Below are 21,402 nucleotides of genomic sequence, written 5' to 3'. Positions count from 1 at the left end.
AAAGTGCAGTGAGTGAAATGGTGTTGGCAAGTCCCCTGAGAGACTGTAAGTTAGCCCCGAACTGGTGCGGGAGCTCCGCGTTCGTCGTTATCAAATCATATAAGTGGCCTCAGCTCAACTCGAGTCAACCACCGCATACGCCTTTGACTCGAATCACATAGACAGTGATAGCCAGTCTGGAATTACAATTATTACATCGTCAATGGATACGCGAATGTAATCTTTGTCAAGATGCAATTTCAGACAGTATCAAACTTATGGTACAGACGTCAATTCAGCGCACACAGTGTCCCTGCGACCTTATCACAACCTTCCATATGGGCCGGTAAAGCATCAACTCATATAAAGACCACAGACTCACAGCGCCCGGTAAGATAGTCATCATACTACTCAACCGCATCAACATCAGCATCCACCCCCCAGCTCCAACCAACCATCCCCGAAACAAGCAGCAACCAGACCACCCTGCCCCCTCTATTTGTCAGTTTTCCAAGACACCTTCTCCACCTTCCCATCATCCTCCAGCTTGTTATACGCCCGATCATGCCGATTCTCGATCTCGTCATTATGCCGCCTCACTTCCTCGGGTACATCCGGACGCGGGTTCCCGTCCTCGTCGACGTTGGGCGACTGCCCTTTGCTGATGGTCGGCCGGGCGTTGTTCGACGGTCTGTTCGTAGCGTGCGGGTACACCTCTGCGCCGTCGTTGTTGCGGCGGGTTTCCTCGTCTGAGGGGGGCTGGTTCTGGAAACTGGGGCCACCGCCGGATGACGAAGATGAAGATGAAGGCGAGGATGAGCCCTTGCCCTTGCTAACGTCCGGGGGAGGGGGGCCTGCGTCGCAGTCAGAATCGAGCTGAAGCAATCATACTGAGGCGAAGCTCAAGCAAAGAGAGCATCTAGCTACAAATGCGGGAAAAACTCACCTGGATGTTCCATATCGCGCGTAGGTTTGCTCGTTTTAGCTTCTGCTTTGCCTTCTGGTTTCTGTTCACCACCGCCGTAGGAGCTCTGAGAGTAGAACCGCCATGGTTGAGGGAAGAGGCTCCTCTGGCGGCAGATTGGGAGAGTCGTGGATTTGAGTGCCTTCGACCTGAGGCTACTGCGGAGGATTGGATTCATTGTCGTAGTATATTGGAGTATATCACAGATAATTGGGTGTAAGCTGGTCCGAACACGCAAAGTTAAGGTACTCAGAAAAGTATTTATACTATCAAGAAACCGATCGCCGGATCATCAACAACCGGTTATTTCATTGCTAAACCTCCCAAATGCCGATTCATATGAGGCTTGGTGGCGTGCCGTGTCCTGTTTAAACCGGGGACAATGACGTTTGAACATAGTCATCCCCGTTGCGGATCACCGGTTCACCTGAATGCGGGCAACCCCATAATTTCAACTCATTGAAGCATACAAAAAGGTGTAAAATTAGGAATTACGAGCCTCGGGCATTTTCAATTGTCCCATTTGACAATGAAAAGACAAATCGTGATGATATTGCCATCATACTATCGCTGTAACCCAGATATCTTGACCAGTAGCTGTAACGAAACCGATGGAGATCAAAAATAGCAGCAGCAGACTAGCCCAAAGCATGAATGACAGGATGGTGCCTTTTATGCACTGTAACCTCCGTGTGAACGCCGCGGAATGATATCCCCAGACAAGAAATGCTAGAAGAGGAAGGGATATTCGAGCTCAAGTCGAGTCAGAACACTTCGGCAGAGAACATAAACCGAGAACGCGGTCAGATGAAAAGAAACCTCGTAGGAATAAAGATGCACGCCAATGTCAGAGAATAAATTGGGATCAATCGCCCCTGGCGGATTAAGTCGTGAAGATCATACATGACACAGCTACTTGCACCTTTGAGAACGCCAACGCCTCGACTGAAAGACACATTTCATGATAAGAGATTTGCATATCAACAAGTCGACCTAATCGGTCAATGATGCGCAGTAGCACACGCTTTCATATTGTGCCTTGGCTGTGTAAGTTTGAGTCGCACTGCCATAGCCCTTGAGGGTCGTTGTCGGCGTCGGTTCTACTTCTTTAATCTCAATTGTCTCGGGGGAAGCCGTTGCTATCGATCCGTCGTCCAACACCTGCATCTGCTGGCAGTAGGGCGCTCGGGAGCCAGGGTGGTTTCGCTTCTCCTCAATTTTGATCCGGCGGGGATAGTCAGATAAGGAATCAAGAGATGTCAGGCCTCTCTTCCCATTCTGAGGCGGCGGCGTTTCGGTTGGTGCGGATGAAGCTGTCGAGCTCTGCCGAGCATGCTTGGATGTCTGATTCGTGTACAAAAAGAATTCCATCATGGTGCCATTCCACCAACAAAACCACGGTCGATCGCCTGCTTGCACTGCCTGTTTGCGATGGAAAGACTCAGCCATCACGTCCCGCTCTGAGACAGAGCGCTTCGATGCATGACTCGAAGAGAAGGTTCCCTGAGGGACAATCACCAGCTTGTCAAACAAGGTGAAGAAAGTAAGGGCAGGGCCTAGGGCCATGTCGCCCGAATCATAGGCCGGGGTCAGTTGCTGGGTCTGGGGCAGAATCGGTGCCTGGGCACCATAGGAAAATGAAGAGCTCAGGGGTCGCTGTTCGAAAGTGATATTGTGCCGATGACCATCCTCTCCCTGAAGCAGGATCGGGATTTTGCTGCGGCCCATGCAGCCCCATGATGCCGTGTAACCCGACTCAGCAATGCAAAATTTCGACTGGTTCTTGGGACTGGCCGGAATGAGGAACTCGCCTGTCGGCACAGGCGACACATTCGCCGGCATCGATGAGATGGGCGTCGCATCCGCCCTGGGCGTAGCTGTCACTGTGACGATGTCAGGGCCTTTGGGCTTCGAGCGCTCCTCGCTCGCCGCCTTTTTCGCCCCAAGGACGCCCCCAATGACACCTGCGATGCACGCTACCACGAAGATAACGATGCTGATAAGAACCAGCGTCCAGATTGGCAATCCGCAGCACACCCTCTTCTTGCCTTTGCTTTTCAACTTTTCCTCAAACGCCATAACGCCCGTAGCGGGCGGCTCCTCATGTTCTTCAGGCGGGTTTCCATTTCCATTCACCGAGTCTCCCGCATTCCCACCCACTACTAAAGTCCTAGAGGAAGTCTCTGAGACGGGGGGCTCCCGCGACGTACTATGCGCTATTTCTTCTGTGATGATGCCAGCACCAACTCCAGAATCCAACGTCTCTTCCTCCTTCGGTAGGACCCCATCAGGGTACCGTGAATAAGGAGGAAGTTGCTCAGTATGGCCATCAGGCCCTATGAGATCTCCAACATCGTCATCAGCACGGCCAGGGGGTCGCTGATAGGCTTGCTCGTGTCCGGGAAACCCGAGCGGGATCACCGAATCATGAATGGGAGCATCCAATCCCTCCTCCGGCACAACAGCCTGCGAATACATGGCATATGGGTGTTGCGGGGCGTTTGAATCGCCCAACGGTCGCTCCATCGGTCGTACTGTTGATGTAGTAGCAATGCTGGGCGATCGGCTGACACCGACTTGCGGATACATCGCATATGGGTGACTGGGACCAGTCGCTCCGGTGTAAGGACTCATTGCGCGAGTTGGTAAGGAGAATCGCGAGGATGTACTTTGACTGCGCTGAGCCACGGAGGTATCTGTGTTGTTGGAAGCAGTCGAGTCGCGGGCAGAAAAATCCAATCCCCCTTTCTGGGGTAGACTTGATCGATGGGGTGTGTCATCGAAGGAGACCCTAGCATCGTCGCCAAACGGATTCTCGGTCACATCTGGAGGATCAATGGGCACGGTGTTGTATGTTTTCTGAGGGGGAAGGGCAGCCGAGCGAAGCGTGTGAGATGAAACGGTGGACGAAATTGAGGGGCTGCGCGGAGTGAGGGTAGACTGTTCAGAGTCAATCGGTTCCAGCGAGTATTCATCTGAAAAGACATTGACGTTCGAGGAGCGACCGGAAGGAGAACGATGATGCATGGAGTCGGAATCCGGCCCTTGAGAGTGTCGTTGAGGGAGAGACTGCGAGGATTGCGAAAAGGAACGCGAGCGATCTGAAGAGAGACGCCCAGACATGGCGTTAGACAGCCCTGTCGGGCCACCTCTGATGTCAAGTCAATCTGCCAGAGAGGGGGGTGGAAACAGTCACCTGAACGAGACTGTTCCGGGTTGACTGGAATCTAGGCAGATGAATCACGAGAGGAACGGGATCAGAGCGGGCTGAAGCGAAAGGTCGGGACGTCGAGAAGGAGAAAAGAATTATTTTATCCAAATAGACAAAAAGATTATGGTAGTTAAGTTAAGGAATGAGGGATGGTGATGTTAACGGTGGGTGGTAGTGGTTGTTGAAGGGTTTCACTGGGAGGAGAAAGAGGGAGAGCGAGAACGAGAGAGAGACGGGAGACTTGGCAATTGGTAGAATCCTCGGAGAACGGAGTACTGGGAGTGGTTAGGTCACCTTAGCGCACCAGACACAAACTAAACTAAGGGAGTTGGCTGCAAAAGAAGGAACTCCGTCTCAACTAATTAGAAACGGGGAGGGTGTTTGCGTTCGCAGAACAAATGAGCATATCAAATGTGAGCTCTTTTTCTGGCTTAGACAGAAGGACTCCATGAGTTGGTTATCTTGCAGAGAATGGTATGTTGGTTTCTGATGATACTATGTACTCCGTGCTCCGTAGTTGATTAAATTAGGTTGTTGATGATGACATTCATCCCCCATCTAACTATTTGTATTTCTTACATGAATACAAATAATTGAGACCTGCTACGAGTAAGATACCTAAATAGATACTACTTGCGTTGTAATTTGCGGAGACTCGCCACTTCTGACAAGTTGTCTCTAGGAGAGTCAACCCAGCGTCCCAGCCCTCCTGTGGCGCAGTCTCTAACGTCTTCGGCTTTGGAAGCTAAGAGCCTAGGTAAGGTACCTATACAAAATTGTCAATCAAAGATCATTACAACAGCCGACGACTTTCGCTAAGGTACTTTCAGAAGTACTGGGATGAGTATCATAGAAGGCGTTCTCCGTTCTCCTTAATTATGACGAAGCCAAGCCGTAATTAGGTTACAAGCCTGACCTTTCAAACCTGAAACAAGTTAAAATACGCCATAGAAAACAGCACCCTATGAGGATTGAGCAGTCACCATTCCGGGTGTCCATTTCCTGCAATGATGATGTGATGAACGAGATACATACTATTTATGGCATCTTTCTCCGATCGATGCTTCTTCACTCTAGAGATATCTATGAGCATACTTCTGACAACTTTCAACGATGTTGAAAAGTACATACAGGGTACAGACACATCGAGAGGTGCGGTACCTAAGGCGTTAGTCCAACCCCCAGCCCCCACTACTCCTTCCAAAACCCAGTTTAGTTACCATAGAAGGCAATAGAACAGAATTAGATATCCAAGATAGACTAAATTTCATGGAATCGACCGATGGACGATTCTCTGGGCCTCCGGTGGAACCCAATCTACCTGGGACGCCAAACTCTATCTACCTAAATCTCAGTGGACCACTGAGGAAGTTCTGTGAAATGCGAGTGTCCGTTTGATGCGTCATTAGTATTCATCGAGATTGTCCACTAAGATATGGTAGTCGAAAAGGTGCATAGCTGACTGAACATCCTAAGGGTTGTCATCGAAATTCCTCACAGGAGTCAGTGTGAAGGCTTAGCTTCGGTACAGGCGGAAAAGGCAGAGAGTCGTGAAAAGTCAATCCGCACGGAGAACCATGATACTCTCCCACCAGACGAGCATTTATGGCAAAGCACCCGACGGTTGATTGGTCGTCTCAGGTACCAGGCTGCCTCATCAAATGGACAGAAACCTCATTGGATCAGGAAATCAAACTCTGAAGTTGGTTCGGAGGGCTTAGTACAGGAACATACATCTCCGTCCAATGGCAATGAATGTAGCCTTTTACTCCCCTGGATGAGAAGAGTTGATCCGTTGATCCACCTTGTCGATATTTCTCCGACTTCTTCAAATATGAATGTTCGGGAACCGGAGTACCTTTCGACAAGCCTAGAACCCGAGGCCTTACAAAGTCTAGTTCGCCCATTAAGTAATATCTAGCTGAACCGCGATACTTGTGCGCTTTTCCGACAGACCCTGTCACTGTCAGGCACGGAGGTGCAAGGTAGTCATTGGCTCAAACAACGAAAACCGAGCCAGCGATATCTGCTCATTGGCGTGGCTATTTCTATAGATACGATACAGTGTTGCTGTATTTGATGTTGCAATTGGTTGAGCGTGAGGGAATGCGAGTATGTAGTATTCGACGAGCACACAGCGGTTCTCCTCCCCATTACCGACGAAGGCTGTTGTTTCAGCGATATGAGGAAAGAGTCACTCCGGCCTCTGCGGCGCGCTTGACTTTGGCGGCAACGGCTGTCCATGTTCAAGCACTTGCTTGTCTGGAAGGTAGACTTCCATCGGATTGGGGACAGCTGGCGCTCTGCGGTCCCTGATCAGGATGAAGCGTAGCGGGAGCTTGCTCTTTGCCCGGCGTGCCAAGAATACCAAAGCTGAGAAGGCAACTGCTGCTGCCGCTGTGAAAGCGGGGCGTGAGTGGGAAGCTGAGCACAGAAGAAGCGGAGGAAAGTGCAGCACGCGCTGCAGAAGCAGAGCGGAGACGGCAAGCTCTCCTTGGTGAGGCTGCAGCTGGCTCCAGGCAGGCAGTTCAAGGATTTCTTCGGAGCACCAAGATATCCGACAATTTCACTTGCCCTTTTTCACCCCAACCTCCGGGCCCACTCTGAACGTCCGGTCTCACGCGAAGATACCAGGCCCAAGCACGTCTATCCAGCTCCTCTTTGCTTAGAGTGCTGGCCCAGGACTGGCAGACCAGGTCAATAGCTTGCAGCAAGTAGGCCAAGCAAGTCTCTTTCTCGGCTTCCAATTGCTTGCCCGACTTGCGTTTCGTCTTGCTGGAGCCAATGTCAGTCTCCGTAGTCTCTGTGGCCGCTTCAGTAAAGGATCTGTAGAGATATGATTTTGCAGAATTCGGCGTGAAGATTGGAAGACTTGTGCTGCCTTTCGTAGCAGGACTCGGGCCACTGCCCTGAGCACTTCTCAGGGCTTCAAGATCCACGCCCCAAAGAGGGGGCGATGTGTCTGAACCATCTGAATCCCCTTTGCCCAAGATGTCGGCAGAAGCGGCAGAAGCGGCAGCAGCATTCCCAGCATCTTGCTCTGAGCTTAGTTCTTCTGTTGGTTTGCCTTCTTGGGGATTATAATCCCACCGTTTCAGAACCTTGATCTCTCGCCCTAGGACTTTGATCACAGGATGGCCTTCACCCCAACCTTCTTGCTCAGCGGTTTTGCCGCTTCCAATTCCTAGGCTGATGGCCTTCGAGCGGCTGTTGGCACTGACGACAGCTTGCGCAAGGCTGAGTCTGCTGGAGATTGGCTGCTCTGGCATCGTGTATTTCAAGACACAGACTGCAAATGCAAGCACAAGAGGTGCCCTGTTAGTCAACAGAATGATCCGCGACAGCTCATCTTCCGATGCCGATGACATAGGCAAAGAAAGCGTCGATTCAGTCTCGTATGGTGTGGCATCAATGCGAGCTGGTCCCCTGGCCTTTTTCTGTGGCGAGTCTGAATTGCCAGTTGGCGCTTGACGCTTCTTGGAGACTCTCTTGGCAGCGTTCAGCACCTGTTTAGCAACTTTGTCATCTTTGAAAATCTCCTGAAGAGACTTGAGTTCTGCTTTTGAAATTTGCTCCACGCTGCTCGATGTTAGATAGCTGCATCTGATGGAGAGACTTAGGATGGTTCCCATACGATATTAGGTTGGCTTTCTGGAGATCCATGACTTTGCCCATGGCAGACGCCAATGGTAGCTTGGCATCCTGTGATAAAAATCGCAACAGAGTCTGTATTTCAGCTGAGGCCATGGCTGATGCTGTTCATGAGAGTAATTGTTGTTGAGATGGTATCGCACTGTATCGGATTCAAGCTGCCTCTGTTCTGCCTCAGGCTGCAACGATCTCCGCCTCCGCTCCGATAGCCTCTTAATGATTGCAACTCGCGAGCCACTACGATACGCTACATCTGCTAACCGCGAAGCTCACGACGAGTGATTTGCTGCATACGCAGCTCTTTCACAATGCCTGACGACGCGAAGTCCAAGGCTTTTCCAGATATTTCCGCCAAACTCTCCGCCCTTCCTAAGAAATCTCTCTTCGAACGTCAAAAGGCCGAAGCCGAAGCCAAGCGGGCCCGAGAGCAAGCAGAGACAGCTGCTGTTTACGAGGATTTTGTCAAGTCGTTTGAGGATGATTCTGGACCGTCCGATCGAATCACAACCGGAGGTAGACCGAACAACACCTTTGGAGGAAGAAACGCCGCGTTGGGAGGTGGGCCAGCGAAACGCCATTTTACCAGTTCAGGTCCTAGAAGCAGCGGCCCGGGGACTCTAGGACCTCCCCCGTCGTCGCTATCTCGCAAACGCACTCATGAAGGATTCCAACCGTTTCAGAGGAATAGAGAGTCAGCGCAGGGTATCCTAGGATTCGACAACACCGGTTCAGTATCGTCCCCCGCTGCGTCGGCTTTTCGCACTTCGGACGACGAGGAGGATAGGGCAGCCGATGCAAAAGAGGCAGAGAGAGCAGCGGCGAAACCAACGCTTTATCTGGCTTCATTACCTCCCGGGACATCTCCCTCTGCAATCAAATCGCTCATTCCACCGGTGGTATCTGTCGACAACGTGAAAATCCTCCGCCCCTCCAACCAGTCTCCGACCGATCGCAAGTCGATTTCCGCCATTGTCACTCTTGCGAATGAATCTGCTGCCTCGGACATAGACTCTACCGTCAGTGCACTACAAAACAAATACCTAGGATGGGGATACTATCTTTCGATTGCGAGGCATCTCTCCTCTGCCGCGATCAGTTCCTCGATGCCGGTCACCGTGGGTCCGTCGTCAACGAGCTCTCTTCCCTTCGGTGCGAAGACCATTACCCCCGAGTATGGAGGCCGCTTGAACCGTGCGCCACCTCCTGGGTCTCACCGTGGTGGCTTCGCGCCCCCGACCTCGTATGGAGCAGCATATGGTCGCAGTGGGCCCGTCACGCAGGTGGAAGTGAAAACACCTTCAGATCTGAAGCAGCTCAGGCTGATACACAAGACCTTGGAGAATCTATTGAATTACGGCCCAGAATTTGAGGCCCTACTCATGAGTCGACCGGAGGTTCAAAGAGATGAGAAGTGGGCGTGGCTGTGGGATCCAAGAAGCGCCGGAGGAGTGTACTATCGCTGGAAACTATGGGATATCCTCACTAACAGCAATCCTAAAGGGGCTCGGCGCGGTAGGAGTCAAAATGCATCGATATTATTTGAGGGTGGCCCAAGTTGGGTATCGCCGGACACGGGCATCAAGTTTGAATATACCACACGCATGGATGAGTTTGTTTCCGATGAGGATTACAATTCGTCCGACGAAGAGATGTCAGACGGGGAGGACGAGAGACGACACCTAGGGGGCGCTCCGCCAGCCGACGGAGTCGGTACTGGTAACGAAGGACTCGGTTACATGAACCCGCTACAGAAAGCCAAACTCACACACCTCCTTGCTCGGCTCCCAACCACTCATGCGAAGTTAAGGAAAGGCGATGTTGCGCGTGTTACAGCTTTTGCCATTGGACATGCTGGTGCAGGGGCGGAGGAAGTGGTGGAAATGATCGTGTCGAACATCATGAACCCCTTTGCATACACAGGGGCCAATCCTGACCGCGAGATTGAAAAAGGTCTCGCTCGGCAGGAAGCCTCCAAGAATGAATCCAATGACGCTTCGGTTGAAGGAGCCTCGTCATCATCCAAAACCAACATGGATACATCTTCCGCCAAGCTGGTCGGGCTTTACCTTGTGTCCGATATCCTTTCATCATCTGCCACGAGCGGTGTGCGCCATGCTTGGCGCTATCGACAGCTCTTTGAATCGGCATTAAAGTCCCACCGGGTCTTCGAGCACCTAGGTAGACTTGAAAAAGACCTGAACTGGGGACGGTTACGAGCCGAGAAATGGAAGAGAAGCGTAGGTTCACTGCTGCACCTCTGGGAAGGATGGTGCGTGTTTCCACAGTCGAGTCAGGAACACTTCTCTCAGGTATTTGAGAAGCCGCCGCTCACAGAAGAGGAACTTCGCGAAGAAAAGGCGAAAGCGGAGGCTGATCGGGCTGCTGGTGCGGCTTTCAAGGGCAAGAATCGCTGGAAGACCCTGGAGGAGGACGAAACAGCCGGGAAATTCGACCCTTCGCGTCCTCCTACTCAACCAGATCATAACAGAATGGACATCGACCAAGGTCATGCCGCTTCCGCAGGAGGTGACATGGCTGGAGAGCCTATGAGCGATATAGATGGAGAACCTATGGAAGACAGCGACCTAGAAGAAGCACCGGATGGAGAGCCGCTGGAGGAGGATTCGGCCATGGAGACCGAACCGAAGGAAGAGGCGCCCAGCAAATCCGAAGCGCCATCTCTGCTCGAATCCGGGCCTCCTGCTCGAAAACCGCGACCGAAGGCAGAGGACATGTTTGCGGATTCCGACACGGAGTGACGTACTGTTATGTAGAATTGACGATCATAAATGTGTCAAATTCATACTATTGTCGTAGACTTGGCCGGGGAGGCAGCATTTAGCGGCGCAGAGCAGGCCGGAATAGTATGCGATGTTCAGGCAGGAACATGTGTCGGCGGGTGATAAAAAGACGCTCCAAGCCTCACGGTTCAGGGCCCACACCTCTCCCCTCTCGGACTCAAATATCAACTTGCGATCCGTCTCTTCTTAGACTCACAAAGATCCCTTTCTTATTCCTCTCTTTGCTTTCGTCCGCCCTGAAGTAGAGTATATTCATCAAAATGGCCGGTAAGTCCCCATGACATTCCTGATTCATGTCATCGCTTTGTTGATGGCTATATTTTTGCTTGATGTTTTGCTGCCCCTCCTCCCTATACCCCACCACAGCGCTTGAGGCCAGTCGCATGCACGACCACCATCCTTCACAAGGCATACATTAAAAGAAAAGGTGGACTAACTTATTATAATGCTTAGACTTCCAGAACATTGCTCGTACGTATTCTGTCGTTGGCTCCGGATTCACAAACACGGCCAGGAGATTCTAACCCCTCCCCTCTCAATCCACAGAGCAGTTCGTGCAATTCTACTACCAGACCTTCGACACCAACCGTCAGGCGTTGGCCAGTCTCTACGTATGATTACCGAATCACCGTCGCCATTTGCGAAACTGAATATCCTGCGGAAACTGACCACGACGACAAACTATAGCGTGACCACTCTATGCTTACCTTCGAAACCTCCTCGGTCCAGGGTGTCAGCGGCATTGTCGAGAAGTTGACGGTTCGTCTTTTCCCCTTGTGAGACTCGGTGATAGTGCAGAGGGTTAATATTGCGACAGTCTCTTCCCTTCCAGAAGGTGCAGCACCAGATCGCGACCTTCGATGCTCAGCCTTCGAACACGGAGGGCGGCATCATGGTCATGGTCACCGGTGGTCTGCTGGTACGTTGGGCTTTTTCCGTTTAATTCGCTGTTGTACGGTTTTGGTACTGATGTCAAAACAGGTCGATGAGGAGCAGAAGCCCATGAGCTACTCTCAGACTTTCCAGCTTCTTCGTGAGGGTGAGAGCTACTATGTCTTCAATGACATGTTCCGACTCATCTACCCTGCGTAAAGGAATTCATGTGGAAGGATTGTGGGTTGGCCAGAGGGGCACTGGGTGAGACTTCTGGTGGTGGGAAGGAAATGGTCACATTACGATATTGAATACGAGAGAAGTTAACGCATGTCTTCTCATGGATGCCGCAGAACGGCAGTCCAAACGTTGCATGCACCCTAAAGCATTTATTCTATCGTTGGTTTCGTCAAATGAATATAGTTGATGAAATTTGTACTCTTCTATGTCAAAAGACACGAAATTGGTTCGCTGATACAGTCTGTCCTTCGTGGTTTCAACAAAATGCAGTCCGAGCTGCTCAGCAGCTTCGGGAAAGGTCTAGTATCTGAACTGGATACAGTCTAGAAAAAATCCAAAGCAAAAACAAGTCGAAAATTGCCCGTTCCTGATGCGAAAGCTCGGTCGATTCTGCGCTTAATAGATCACTGACCTTGGAGAAGTGGCGTCTCCTCAGACGGCTGCTCATGGTCTCTTTCCTCTGGGCCTTCTCCAGTACCGTTCGGAGGAAGATCTTTGCCATGGCGATGATTGCGCTGCTTGTTGGGCCCAAAATATTCGAAAAAGATGGCCAGGACCAGGAGCGTGCCTTGTAAGCATGCTGTCACAATCAGCACGCCCCATGTGCTCCAACCCTTTGGTCCCAGTCGTGCAGCTAAACTGCCTGCCCACACAAGACTTCCCGGAGTTTGGATACACATCATGGGGATGCTCAAACTACCCACACACCGCAACTTCAACGTAGTGTAGATCTGAGGGAAGTACTGGATCGAAGCCAGGATGGCAGCAACCACCCCTGAGAAGTTGGACCATGCCTGAAGCTGGGATGGCCGGTTGACCGCGATTGCGACAGAGGTGATGAACATCACTACGGCGTGGAGGATACAAATACCGCTGACGACCAAGGCTGTTCTATATGTTGGGCCATTTCTCGCCGAAGATTCTGACTCCGTAGGCGAGGTTGGAGAGGTGGCTCGGGGGAAGTAAATGACAAACAGAAGTAGGCTGTAAACGATCTTGCATTAACCACCTGATTGCTATCGGACAGACAAGTCGGTGAGCTTACATGGTAACAAAGCAGAGCCACTGTGTCCCGACTTGGAAGATGCCGAGTAATCCCCCGAAGCAAGCTAGTTCATTGATGTTCTTGCAGCATTCCACATCCTGTAAACTCTGTTGTTGTGTTGCAACATTTGCGAACGCCGAGGTACCTGATGTGGTTCCCAGGAGGACGAAGTATGGGGAGATCCCGAAGGAGCTTTTGAGGTTGATTATGCGAATGTGCTGAGGGAGATACGACAGGAGGATTCCAAATATAATCAGACTGTGTTCGTTAGTTGAAGTTCACGGGGGCCATTGCGGCATCTTCAGGATCGTACATAGACAGGACGAAGTTCTTATAGTCTGGTGAGGTGAGATGGGTGCATTCGAGACCGGGGGTGTCCATGTTTATTGAGCGAGCGCAGCGGGCTCAAAGCCTTGGGATAAAGGCTATATATAGTAGTTCAGACGAATGTGAAGTAAACAGGAGGCTTGTCTCAGTGCCTATCTTCGGAGAGCTGTAAGCTTGCTAATCAAGTCTATCGAGAGGGCAATTCGTGGTCAGGAATCCAAGAGAGGCGATAACTTCCCCCGGAATACGGTAGCCAGCTAGAGAATTATCCTAAGCCCTTATTGCTCAGATCAATAGCAAAAAGTTCATGATAGTAGCAGTATCTGTTGATGTAGATGAAGGGTAATGAGTCCTTGACAGCTGCTAAACACGGATGCCGATAACAAGAGGTCTCCGCTTTTCAGACTACGCTAACTTAATCAGTAAGGTAGTTGGGCGGCCTAAGGTACCAAGCTTAACTGTATTACTGTTAGGTAGGGCGTTTTAGTTTAGTGCCTATGTATCTATGGAGTGCATCTGCCGCATGATTTTTATTTTGTATATTTACATAGATGCCGGTTGTCTTCAGACCAAGCGGGTCCTGAAAAGCAAAACCAACTGAAAGAACAATAAGATATTTCTCATTGAGGCTAGAGCACAAAGGAAGCTCTGTCGATGACGCCAGTACTTAAACTCACCTCAGAAGCATGGAAACCGGCCACCACTCAGCAGCACCTACGTCACTCGCCTATCATCTCCTTCAAATGCATCATATTGCCAACATCTGCTCACTTTCTGTTTCTCTTTCAACCTCAAATTCTCACCATTTAAGTACTTGGTATCCCTCAAAGATACGTGACTTTTTGATTGTTTCTTTTCCTCAAGAAAGTACACCAGCAGTCACTCCCCCTTGTAAGCAACAACCCCCTTCATTCATACCTCCTCTAGAGCTTCAACGAGCTTTCTTTTATTAATAACGCCACCCAGGATCTATACAGATCAAGATCTGCGATTATATAGGAGTGAAGAGAAGAACCTACCTCCACAATGAGACTTAATCTAGGCTCCAGCCTAGTGTTCTTCCTCGCGACCACACAGGCGGTCGGAGCGTTCAACTGGCTCAGCAAAGCAGGTGTGTTTTGAGGCAATCCATTTCCCCTTAATCTCAGTTGTCCTTCTCAGGCTCTCGTGCTAATCATGTCACTCTAGCTTATAACAAATGGCACGAAACTGAATTGGAACGATGGCTCTCCGATCATGGTTCGCATTTTTTTTTCCATCGATACCCCAAGCATGCACGCGGCTAACGATGATCCAGACGTCCCTTATCCCACCCCTGCCGACCGAAAAGATCTCGAAGATTTGGTCAAGCGCAATTGGGATTCCAAGGTTCAGAAGCCTCTGGGAAATGCAGCCGAGAATGGCGCTGACCAGTGGCATCATGCCAAAGAATGGATTTTTGATACGTGAGTAATCTGCACTTTTGACGTATGATTGCAACAAACCTCCGCTAACGCATCCGTAGTTGGTCAGACTCCCATCTCAAGGCATTCCTTGATCGCCATGGCGTTCCTGTTCCTCAACCTCGCAGGCGTGACGTACTCCTGAAGGCTGCTCGTGAAAACTACGAGGCCATCGCAAAAAAAGTTGGCGAGACTGCGCACTACCCTGGTAACTGGCTTTATGAGCACTGGACTGAGTCCGATCTGAAGGAGTGGCTGGATGAGCGTGGTTGGCCTGTGCCTCAGCCAACAACCAGGGACAAGCTTATCGCGTCTGTTCGTCGCAATGCCAGACTAGCCAGTCTGCAGGCGCGCAGCATTGCGGCTTCCGCCACCAAATCAGCCGAAGCTGCACAGTCGAGCCTGAGCGAGGCATTGTTCAACGCTTGGTCTGACTCCGATTTGAAGAAGTTCCTTGATGAGCACAACGTCAAGGTGCCCCAAGGCTCGAAGCGTAATGAGCTTATTGCTTTGGCCAGAAAGCACCGTGCCTCTCTTGTGAGCCAGGCCTCCGTTGCTTCCAAGACCGCTTCCGTGTCGGCAACAAGCTTGATCGGCGCCGCTACGTCCAAGGCTGGCAACCAATACACCCGCGCAACTGATCAAGCCCATTTGAAGGCCCAGGATGCATTCGATGCGGCTGTTGAGACATGGTCAGACTCTCGTCTCAAGGCCTACTTGGACGCACGCGGAGTTCCTGTTCCTCAGTCGAGCAAGCGCGACGAGCTTCTTGCCAAGGTCAGACTGAACAAGCACAAGGCCGCGACCGGATGGACTGCCTGGACCTTTGACACCTGGAACACTGACCAGCTGAAGTAAGAAACCCCCGTTGTCTGTGTCAAATCACACTTTTCTAACTCTGCTCATAGGAAATACCTGTCTTCCATGAACGCCAAGGCTGCTCACCGCGCAGACGTCACCCGCGATGAGCTCATCAAACAGGCTCAGGAAGCATACGCCAAAGCCTCCAAGGCTGGAGGAGCGAACATGGCATCTGCCACTTCCTACATGGCTCAAGCCACTGACGCAGCCAAGGACACGACCTTTGACACTTGGTCCCACTCCGAACTCAAGGCATACCTTGATTCCTATGGCATTCCCACCTACCAGGGTTCTAGTGTCAACGAGCTCCGCGCCGCAGCCAGACGCCATGCCCAATACTTCCGATACGGAACCACTAGCCCACAGGGAATCCTTTACTCCAAGCTCCAGGAATGGTCCCAGTGGGTCATGGACCAGCTGAAGATTGGAGCCTCGAGTGGCCGAGCTCAAGGCCAGGAGGCCGCTGAGAAGGCGAAGGCGAAGGCTTCAGAGGGCGCTGAGAAGATCCGCTCGGAGCTCTAGATTTCTTAACGAATGATGATTGTATTTCACTTTCATTTATGAGGTTTGCAGGACGGGGTTGGACTGGAGGCTTTTCTTAGGTTAGTCTTGTTTTTATGGAAGTTACGATGATTCTGAAATAATCTTTGGGGCAATCTTTTGCAACGTCACAGTTGCCATGCAATGTTTAGTCTAATAACAAGGAAAAGTTATTGAAAGACTGTAGTCCAAACCTCTGGCCCCACAAAACATTTGCTTTTTGACGGTGGCATCTGCCAGCTGAAGGGAGAAAAGTGATTTGACCACAAAACATACTTCGTATATCATACCATGAAATCCCTTTCTAGACATTATCATGAGATACAAATGCTTCTTTTACTTGTTCTCGGCTTCGTGTCGTCTTGTCGGTAGTTCGACGCGGTAGCTCCTCAGACAGAGGATAAATACGCAGCCGAATACGTCCCTCGTAAAGTTACTACAATAGTGATAGATACCGTTCACGACTTTGGCGCCTCTGGATCACCCTCTGCAACCAACTTACCCACGACGAGATACTTCTCCAGGAACCGCTCCTCCCAGGACTGGAGGTTCTCCAACTGCTCCTCGTTGAGATCTTCGAGGTCATCCAGAGGACCCTTTAGATCCTTAGTGAGCATCTCGACATCGAAGCTCTGGTGCGCCAGACCACGCGATGCGTCGCGGCCGGCAAAGTTCTCGTATGGTCCGCCCTGGAGTAGACAACAGGTGTCAGTTGACTCTTCCTGCGATATCAAGGTCTAATGCGCAGGCATACAGGGCCGTAGAAGTTCTTGCCTGGGGTCACGTCGAAGACTCGTCCACGGACGGCAAGGTAGACGGGTTTATCGCCTTCGCCATTGTACTCGAGGAGGGTTGTTGGTGTGAAGGTGCGGAACACGACGGGTGGGGGAGCTTGCGGGAGGGCGACGGGCGCCTTGGGGCGGAGTTGCATGTAGACCAGGATTGCGAAGAGAGATAGGAGGATGAGGTTGATGGGGGTCGCGATTGACATCCTTGACCGATGGAGACGTCAGACATGTTCATTTTCGGGCTTGAGAGGTGCTGAGAGATGTACGTACACTTCTGCGGATGCGGGAACCGCACCGTCTCCTGGGAAGTGGTAAGCATTTGGCTCTATCCAGACTTCGACGGGGAGGAATACCTGTTGAAGCCATTTTAGACTGTAGAGAGCAACTGGTTGAGTTCTAGGTTGACTCCGAGACGGCTCTAGTCGATGTAGAGACGGGATGACGATGATGACGATGATGATATGGAGTCCAGAAGTCGAGAGTAAGCCGTCATAACGGATGTCAACTTCGGCTTCCGACCGTGGACCTACTTTGCGGAGATTACCTAGTGCGGTAAGGTATCGGCCTACCACCCGGCTGTGGCGGCCTGACTTTTGAGGAAACAAAGTCTTAACTTTTGATATTTTAGTACCGTAGACTGAGTTCATTAGAATTGAGATGCTAGTTATTTTTGACTTCAATAGTAGGATGTACTTCTATCGAAGCTTGGACTTGAAGATAAGGGTCTCAGCCGAGTTACTCCTGAATAGAGTTACTCCTGAATTATGGAGTTACTTCTGTCCTATATTCCTCCTTGGGTTCTACTCCCTTAGGCTTAGAGCCAAGATTGTCCTAATAATAACCACATCAAAATTAACTACGGAGTATTACGGTCACAGGCTCACAGCCAAGTTAGACTAAACTACAACGGAATTCTGAAACAGTGTCATCTTACTTTAGTGCCGACAGAGAGCATGTGCTCAGTGCTGTCATGCTCACTCTGCCACCAACTTCTTCTTTCCATCTTCTTGTCGTTTTGATTGATTCATTCATTACTTGCTTTCATCATCTGCGGAGGGGTTCTGTTGGCAGTGCTCAGCAGCACGTTGTTGTCCGGTTTCTTTCTTTCTTTCTATCTTTCTATCCTTTCCTTTTATTGGTTTGACTGATCACACCCTCAGTCTTTCTTTTGGGCTCTCCCATACTGTGTCACTCCTTGCTTTCTTCCTTTGCATTTCCTTGGATACACTCCATTCTCTGCCAGCTTGATTGGAGTTGCTCGAGCCTCTCCAGCTGCATTGACTCCTTTTTCGTTCGGTGACATGCGGGCATGTCAATGTTCGGTCAAACCAGGCTGATTACCTTCCCTAAGCTGGTTGCCTTCATTCCTTGTTCTCGCTCTTTGTAGATAAGAGGTATGTCATAGTGAATAACCCTGCTTTCTCATTTTTCTCTGATTCACCTAAGCGAATCACCCGAATCATACCTACTTCGGGGAGAACACTGATCATCAGTCTATCAATCAGAATACTTCAAACTTCGATCAAAATGTGGGGAAAGGTGTCATTTCATCGCTCGCGGAAACCGGTAATTGTGACCCCAGAGCTAGTCAAGGAATCTTCAGTTGATAACGTGTGCCAGTCTTCGGGTTCCGGTGCTCGAACGGCCGAAAAACTGCCCAAAGGCCTACCATTCGTACCACAGTAAGTGTTAATTGCAAGTGGCTGTCAGGTTGGTGGAGCGTCTGCTGACAATCATAGGTATTCTTCAGACTCGACCTTTTCTGCGAATAGATCCGACTCAGGTCATCGTGTTACTTCGTCCATTTATTCTCGGGACACGTTCGACCACAGTCGCCAGCGCTCAGTCACCTGGGACCATCAGAACGATGGCAGGTTTTATCAAGACCCTGAAACTGCCTCAGAAATTCTGAGCGTAGAGATTTCACCTCCGGACTCGCCTATGTCTATTGGTCGCACATATCACAGTCGAGGTAGCTCACGTGTCTCTTCTCTCGAGTTTGAGTCAAATCAGACGTCCAACGGAGAACACAACATCACGAAGCTCGCAAGCCATTTGCCAATCCCACGTAAGCGGGCGCGCTCTGCGCAACCTGACAACAGACCGTCGACGCAAGGTCTCTCAGGTCAGAATCGCACAGCGCGATGGGATGGTTTTTCCGATGCACCAACCACAAGCCACTCAGATAAATTCGCACCCAACCTTTCCACAGATATCTCCTTCGGATCACAACACACGGGATCAAGCAACGCTTCTAGATGGATCAAGGGCCCCGGTCATTCAAAAGAACAGAACACAGAGGGCCGGCAACGGTCACCGTCAAAAAATGATAATCCTTTTTCTCTAGCAGTGCGTGAACCTTGGAAGGGTCCGAGTGGGCGATCTGCGATGATAAATCCGATCCAGGAGAAGCCACGGGAGAGATCGTCATCACGTGTCCATCAATCAAAGAATAACGATCACAATAATCGATCAAAAGAAAGCGACCGTGCTTCTCCAGACTATTCATACCTCGGTTTCGCCCCGTCGGTAGTCACAACAATTACTGGAGGCGCAGATAATACCCTGGGACCGGACAGACGCCAGCCTAGCAAAAGTCGCCAGCAACCATCAATTGCGAAGAAACCGATAACATCCATCAGTGCGACTAGCGATGTTCCACCCCGTATTGAAATTCCAGGGTCCACTCTGGAAGCCACCCTCGCTGAGTTGAAGCTGTCCACCGGAGACCAGGCTCATGCACCCGTCAGTCGCTTCAGTGCAACCACCTGCGCCACGACGGAGAGCGATAGCCCTACACCCAGTCGTCGTGAGAGCGTCGATGCGGCTTCCCAGTCTACAGAGAACGCACCCTCAATCATGTCCCGCAAAAGACCCATCCCCAGTGCCATGGCTCCGGGGAAGAAGCCAACCAGGAAGCCAACCCCGTCCCAGGCTGACAATGGCAAAGACCTCCCCCCATGTCCACCAGAACAACAAGCTCAAAACCGCATTGAGATGCTGGAAGCAAGGAGGGACACCCTTGCACGGCGTAGGGCAAACATTAACACAATTATTCACGAACTGACCCAGGTCATCCAGCCTAGCTCCATCGCTTACGACATAGCTGCCCGCGACGAGGTCAAGAAGACTGTCACCAGTCTCAACAACGAATTAGCCGATATCAAGAGAGAGGAGCATGAGATTGGGATGAAACTATTCAGACTTTGGAAGAAACGCGACGAGCAAGACTTGTATGGTGGAGACAGCGGCTTATGGGTAAAGCGGGTGACCAGCTGAAAGCCTTTCTTTCAGTCAATTTCGGGTTCAAATTTCTGCTTGCGACTGTTATGATTTGACTTTCGTTGGTAAAGTGTCGCCTTGTCTGATTTATGTTCCTTTTGATTTCCAGTACACCGCCTCTGAATGTGTGTTGGTTGAGCCATACCCCTTTCCGTTCTGCGAATACCCTTTTTATTGGCGCGACTCAAGTCGGGAGATACGCTCTTCGCGTTACTGTTACACTGCTGGCAGATCATTCGGATTTATCCTGCAATTATTCAGAGGGGGCGCCAGTGATACCCATTCCGTAGTAATAAGAATTTCTGATCTCGAAGTTCAGGTGTCGTATTCTGCCTGCGCGCTATGGATCGGCATACGTTCTGCTGATTAAAGCAAATGATGCGCGCTTCTTTGACTATTATGGACATGCCTTGATTTTTGAAATGGTTATCTCTCAAGTAGTGAATATGCTCGGGTAATAAAAGTTGCATAATCAATGCCAACATGGATGCGCGCCACAGGTGCGGTCGTATATCATCATGGCTCGTTGTATATCATAACGATGATTCGCAGATCATTTGAAAGACAGTTTATTTCTTTCCGGATTTCTTGATACCCTGCTGGCCAGTGTTCAGCGGGCCTTTGCCTTTCGCCTTCTCCAACAATTCCTTCTTCGCCTTGGCCTCTATTGTCCATCAACAGCAGTTAGCAAATGCGCCGGGCCAGTTTGCATCAGCGAACACAAGAGGACAACGTACCGGCTCTCTGTCTCTCCTTAAAGGCGAGATCATCCTCATCGAGGTCCTTCTTCTCCTTCTTGGCGGACTTCAAAGGTTTGGCCTTGCCGCCTGGTAAATAAAATGAGTTAGTTGACTGTATCGCACTATCCACGGGAGGGAGACGACATACCTTCTCTGCTTGCACCACCCATTGTGTAGAAAGTCTTAGAAGGAGAAACAGATGAAAATAGTCGCTAGAACGAGATGAAAGACGGAGATGGCTGCGACGTGGGGAAATGGGCAGATAAAAAAAATTAAGAAAAAAGAGAGGAAAAAGATGCTTATCAGCGGGCGGGGTGGCACTAGCGCCCGAGCAAGACAGCCAAGGGGCAACTGAGACTTCTCCGTCATGTCCTGTCTCAGTCTCTCTTGTTATCTCTTCAGTTCTTTTTTCATCCTTAAAGGCTGTTAAACTTCTCATTTCGTTCAGCTTGAATTTTAGGACTCTGAGTGCTCTTGACGCGAGATTTGTTAAAAGGCACATGCTTCGTGCGAAACGGTAGTCAAGTTGGCAAAGGCCGTGGCATCACTAGCCGGTTGGACTTTCTCAATACACTCTCTCCATTAACTGATTGTCTGGAGTAACTTTGCTAACCGGAGTTCTGTTCCTCTCTTCTCTCTGAAGCTGCGCGTGAAAGCC

The 21,402-nt window shown here is 50.6% G+C and overlaps 10 protein-coding genes across 10 annotated transcripts, besides 3 other annotated features; 4 read left to right on the top strand and 6 right to left on the bottom strand.

Moving 5' to 3' along the window:
* Positions 1 to 474: 474 nt before the first annotated feature.
* Positions 475 to 1,121, bottom strand: NFIA_066860 (uncharacterized protein; the record flags this gene model as incomplete). The annotated part of the gene is made up of 2 exons (XM_001263415.1): positions 475 to 833; positions 926 to 1,121. 2 exons carry the CDS (start codon positions 1,119 to 1,121, stop codon positions 475 to 477), a joined length of 555 nt encoding a protein of 184 aa, XP_001263416.1.
* An 815-nt stretch (positions 1,122 to 1,936) lies between these two features.
* Positions 1,937 to 4,066, bottom strand: NFIA_066850 (uncharacterized protein; the record flags this gene model as incomplete). Its single annotated transcript, XM_001263414.1, has 1 exon — positions 1,937 to 4,066. One exon carries the CDS (start codon positions 4,064 to 4,066, stop codon positions 1,937 to 1,939), a length of 2,130 nt encoding a protein of 709 aa, XP_001263415.1.
* Positions 4,067 to 6,348: 2,282 nt separating this feature from the next.
* Positions 6,349 to 7,901, bottom strand: NFIA_066840 (uncharacterized protein; the record flags this gene model as incomplete). Its single annotated transcript, XM_001263413.1, has 3 exons — positions 6,349 to 6,663; positions 6,704 to 7,733; positions 7,789 to 7,901. 3 exons carry the CDS (start codon positions 7,899 to 7,901, stop codon positions 6,349 to 6,351), a joined length of 1,458 nt encoding a protein of 485 aa, XP_001263414.1.
* A 212-nt stretch (positions 7,902 to 8,113) lies between these two features.
* Positions 8,114 to 10,564, top strand: NFIA_066830 (uncharacterized protein; the record flags this gene model as incomplete). The annotated part of the gene is made up of 1 exon (XM_001263412.1): positions 8,114 to 10,564. The coding sequence occupies one exon, from the start codon at positions 8,114 to 8,116 to the stop codon at positions 10,562 to 10,564; it is 2,451 nt and encodes an 816-aa protein (XP_001263413.1).
* Positions 10,565 to 10,866: 302 nt separating this feature from the next.
* On the top strand, positions 10,867 to 11,698 carry NFIA_066820 (nuclear transport factor 2 family protein; the record flags this gene model as incomplete). The annotated part of the gene is made up of 6 exons (XM_001263411.1): positions 10,867 to 10,873; positions 11,060 to 11,077; positions 11,153 to 11,217; positions 11,294 to 11,365; positions 11,424 to 11,525; positions 11,588 to 11,698. 6 exons carry the CDS (start codon positions 10,867 to 10,869, stop codon positions 11,696 to 11,698), a joined length of 375 nt encoding a protein of 124 aa, XP_001263412.1.
* A 425-nt stretch (positions 11,699 to 12,123) lies between these two features.
* On the bottom strand, positions 12,124 to 13,145 carry NFIA_066810 (PQ-loop repeat-containing protein; the record flags this gene model as incomplete). The annotated part of the gene is made up of 3 exons (XM_001263410.1): positions 12,124 to 12,703; positions 12,765 to 13,022; positions 13,078 to 13,145. The coding sequence occupies 3 exons, from the start codon at positions 13,143 to 13,145 to the stop codon at positions 12,124 to 12,126; spliced, it is 906 nt and encodes a 301-aa protein (XP_001263411.1).
* Positions 13,146 to 14,117: 972 nt separating this feature from the next.
* ish1 (double-strand break repair enhancer MSC1) lies at positions 14,118 to 15,916 on the top strand (the record flags this gene model as incomplete). Its single annotated transcript, XM_001263409.1, has 5 exons — positions 14,118 to 14,202; positions 14,280 to 14,330; positions 14,389 to 14,536; positions 14,596 to 15,387; positions 15,442 to 15,916. 5 exons carry the CDS (start codon positions 14,118 to 14,120, stop codon positions 15,914 to 15,916), a joined length of 1,551 nt encoding a protein of 516 aa, XP_001263410.1.
* A 476-nt stretch (positions 15,917 to 16,392) lies between these two features.
* NFIA_066790 (cytochrome b5-like heme/steroid binding domain-containing protein) lies at positions 16,393 to 16,925 on the bottom strand (the record flags this gene model as incomplete). The annotated part of the gene is made up of 2 exons (XM_001263408.1): positions 16,393 to 16,623; positions 16,689 to 16,925. 2 exons carry the CDS (start codon positions 16,923 to 16,925, stop codon positions 16,393 to 16,395), a joined length of 468 nt encoding a protein of 155 aa, XP_001263409.1.
* A 530-nt stretch (positions 16,926 to 17,455) lies between these two features.
* Positions 17,456 to 17,485: a microsatellite.
* Positions 17,456 to 17,497: a microsatellite.
* A 321-nt stretch (positions 17,498 to 17,818) lies between these two features.
* Positions 17,819 to 17,854: a microsatellite.
* A 395-nt stretch (positions 17,855 to 18,249) lies between these two features.
* On the top strand, positions 18,250 to 20,001 carry NFIA_066780 (uncharacterized protein; the record flags this gene model as incomplete). The annotated part of the gene is made up of 2 exons (XM_001263407.1): positions 18,250 to 18,404; positions 18,462 to 20,001. 2 exons carry the CDS (start codon positions 18,250 to 18,252, stop codon positions 19,999 to 20,001), a joined length of 1,695 nt encoding a protein of 564 aa, XP_001263408.1.
* Positions 20,002 to 20,573: 572 nt separating this feature from the next.
* NFIA_066770 (translation machinery-associated protein 7) lies at positions 20,574 to 20,914 on the bottom strand (the record flags this gene model as incomplete). Its single annotated transcript, XM_001263406.1, has 3 exons — positions 20,574 to 20,668; positions 20,742 to 20,831; positions 20,893 to 20,914. The coding sequence occupies 3 exons, from the start codon at positions 20,912 to 20,914 to the stop codon at positions 20,574 to 20,576; spliced, it is 207 nt and encodes a 68-aa protein (XP_001263407.1).
* Positions 20,915 to 21,402: the final 488 nt, after the last annotated feature.

This window comes from Aspergillus fischeri, genomic scaffold (genome assembly GCF_000149645.3).
Source record: "Aspergillus fischeri NRRL 181 1099437636252 genomic scaffold, whole genome shotgun sequence".
NCBI lineage: Eukaryota > Fungi > Ascomycota > Eurotiomycetes > Eurotiales > Aspergillaceae > Aspergillus > Aspergillus fischeri.
The sequence above is the reverse complement of the archived record's forward strand: the minus strand, read 5'-3'. Positions and strand labels throughout refer to the sequence as shown.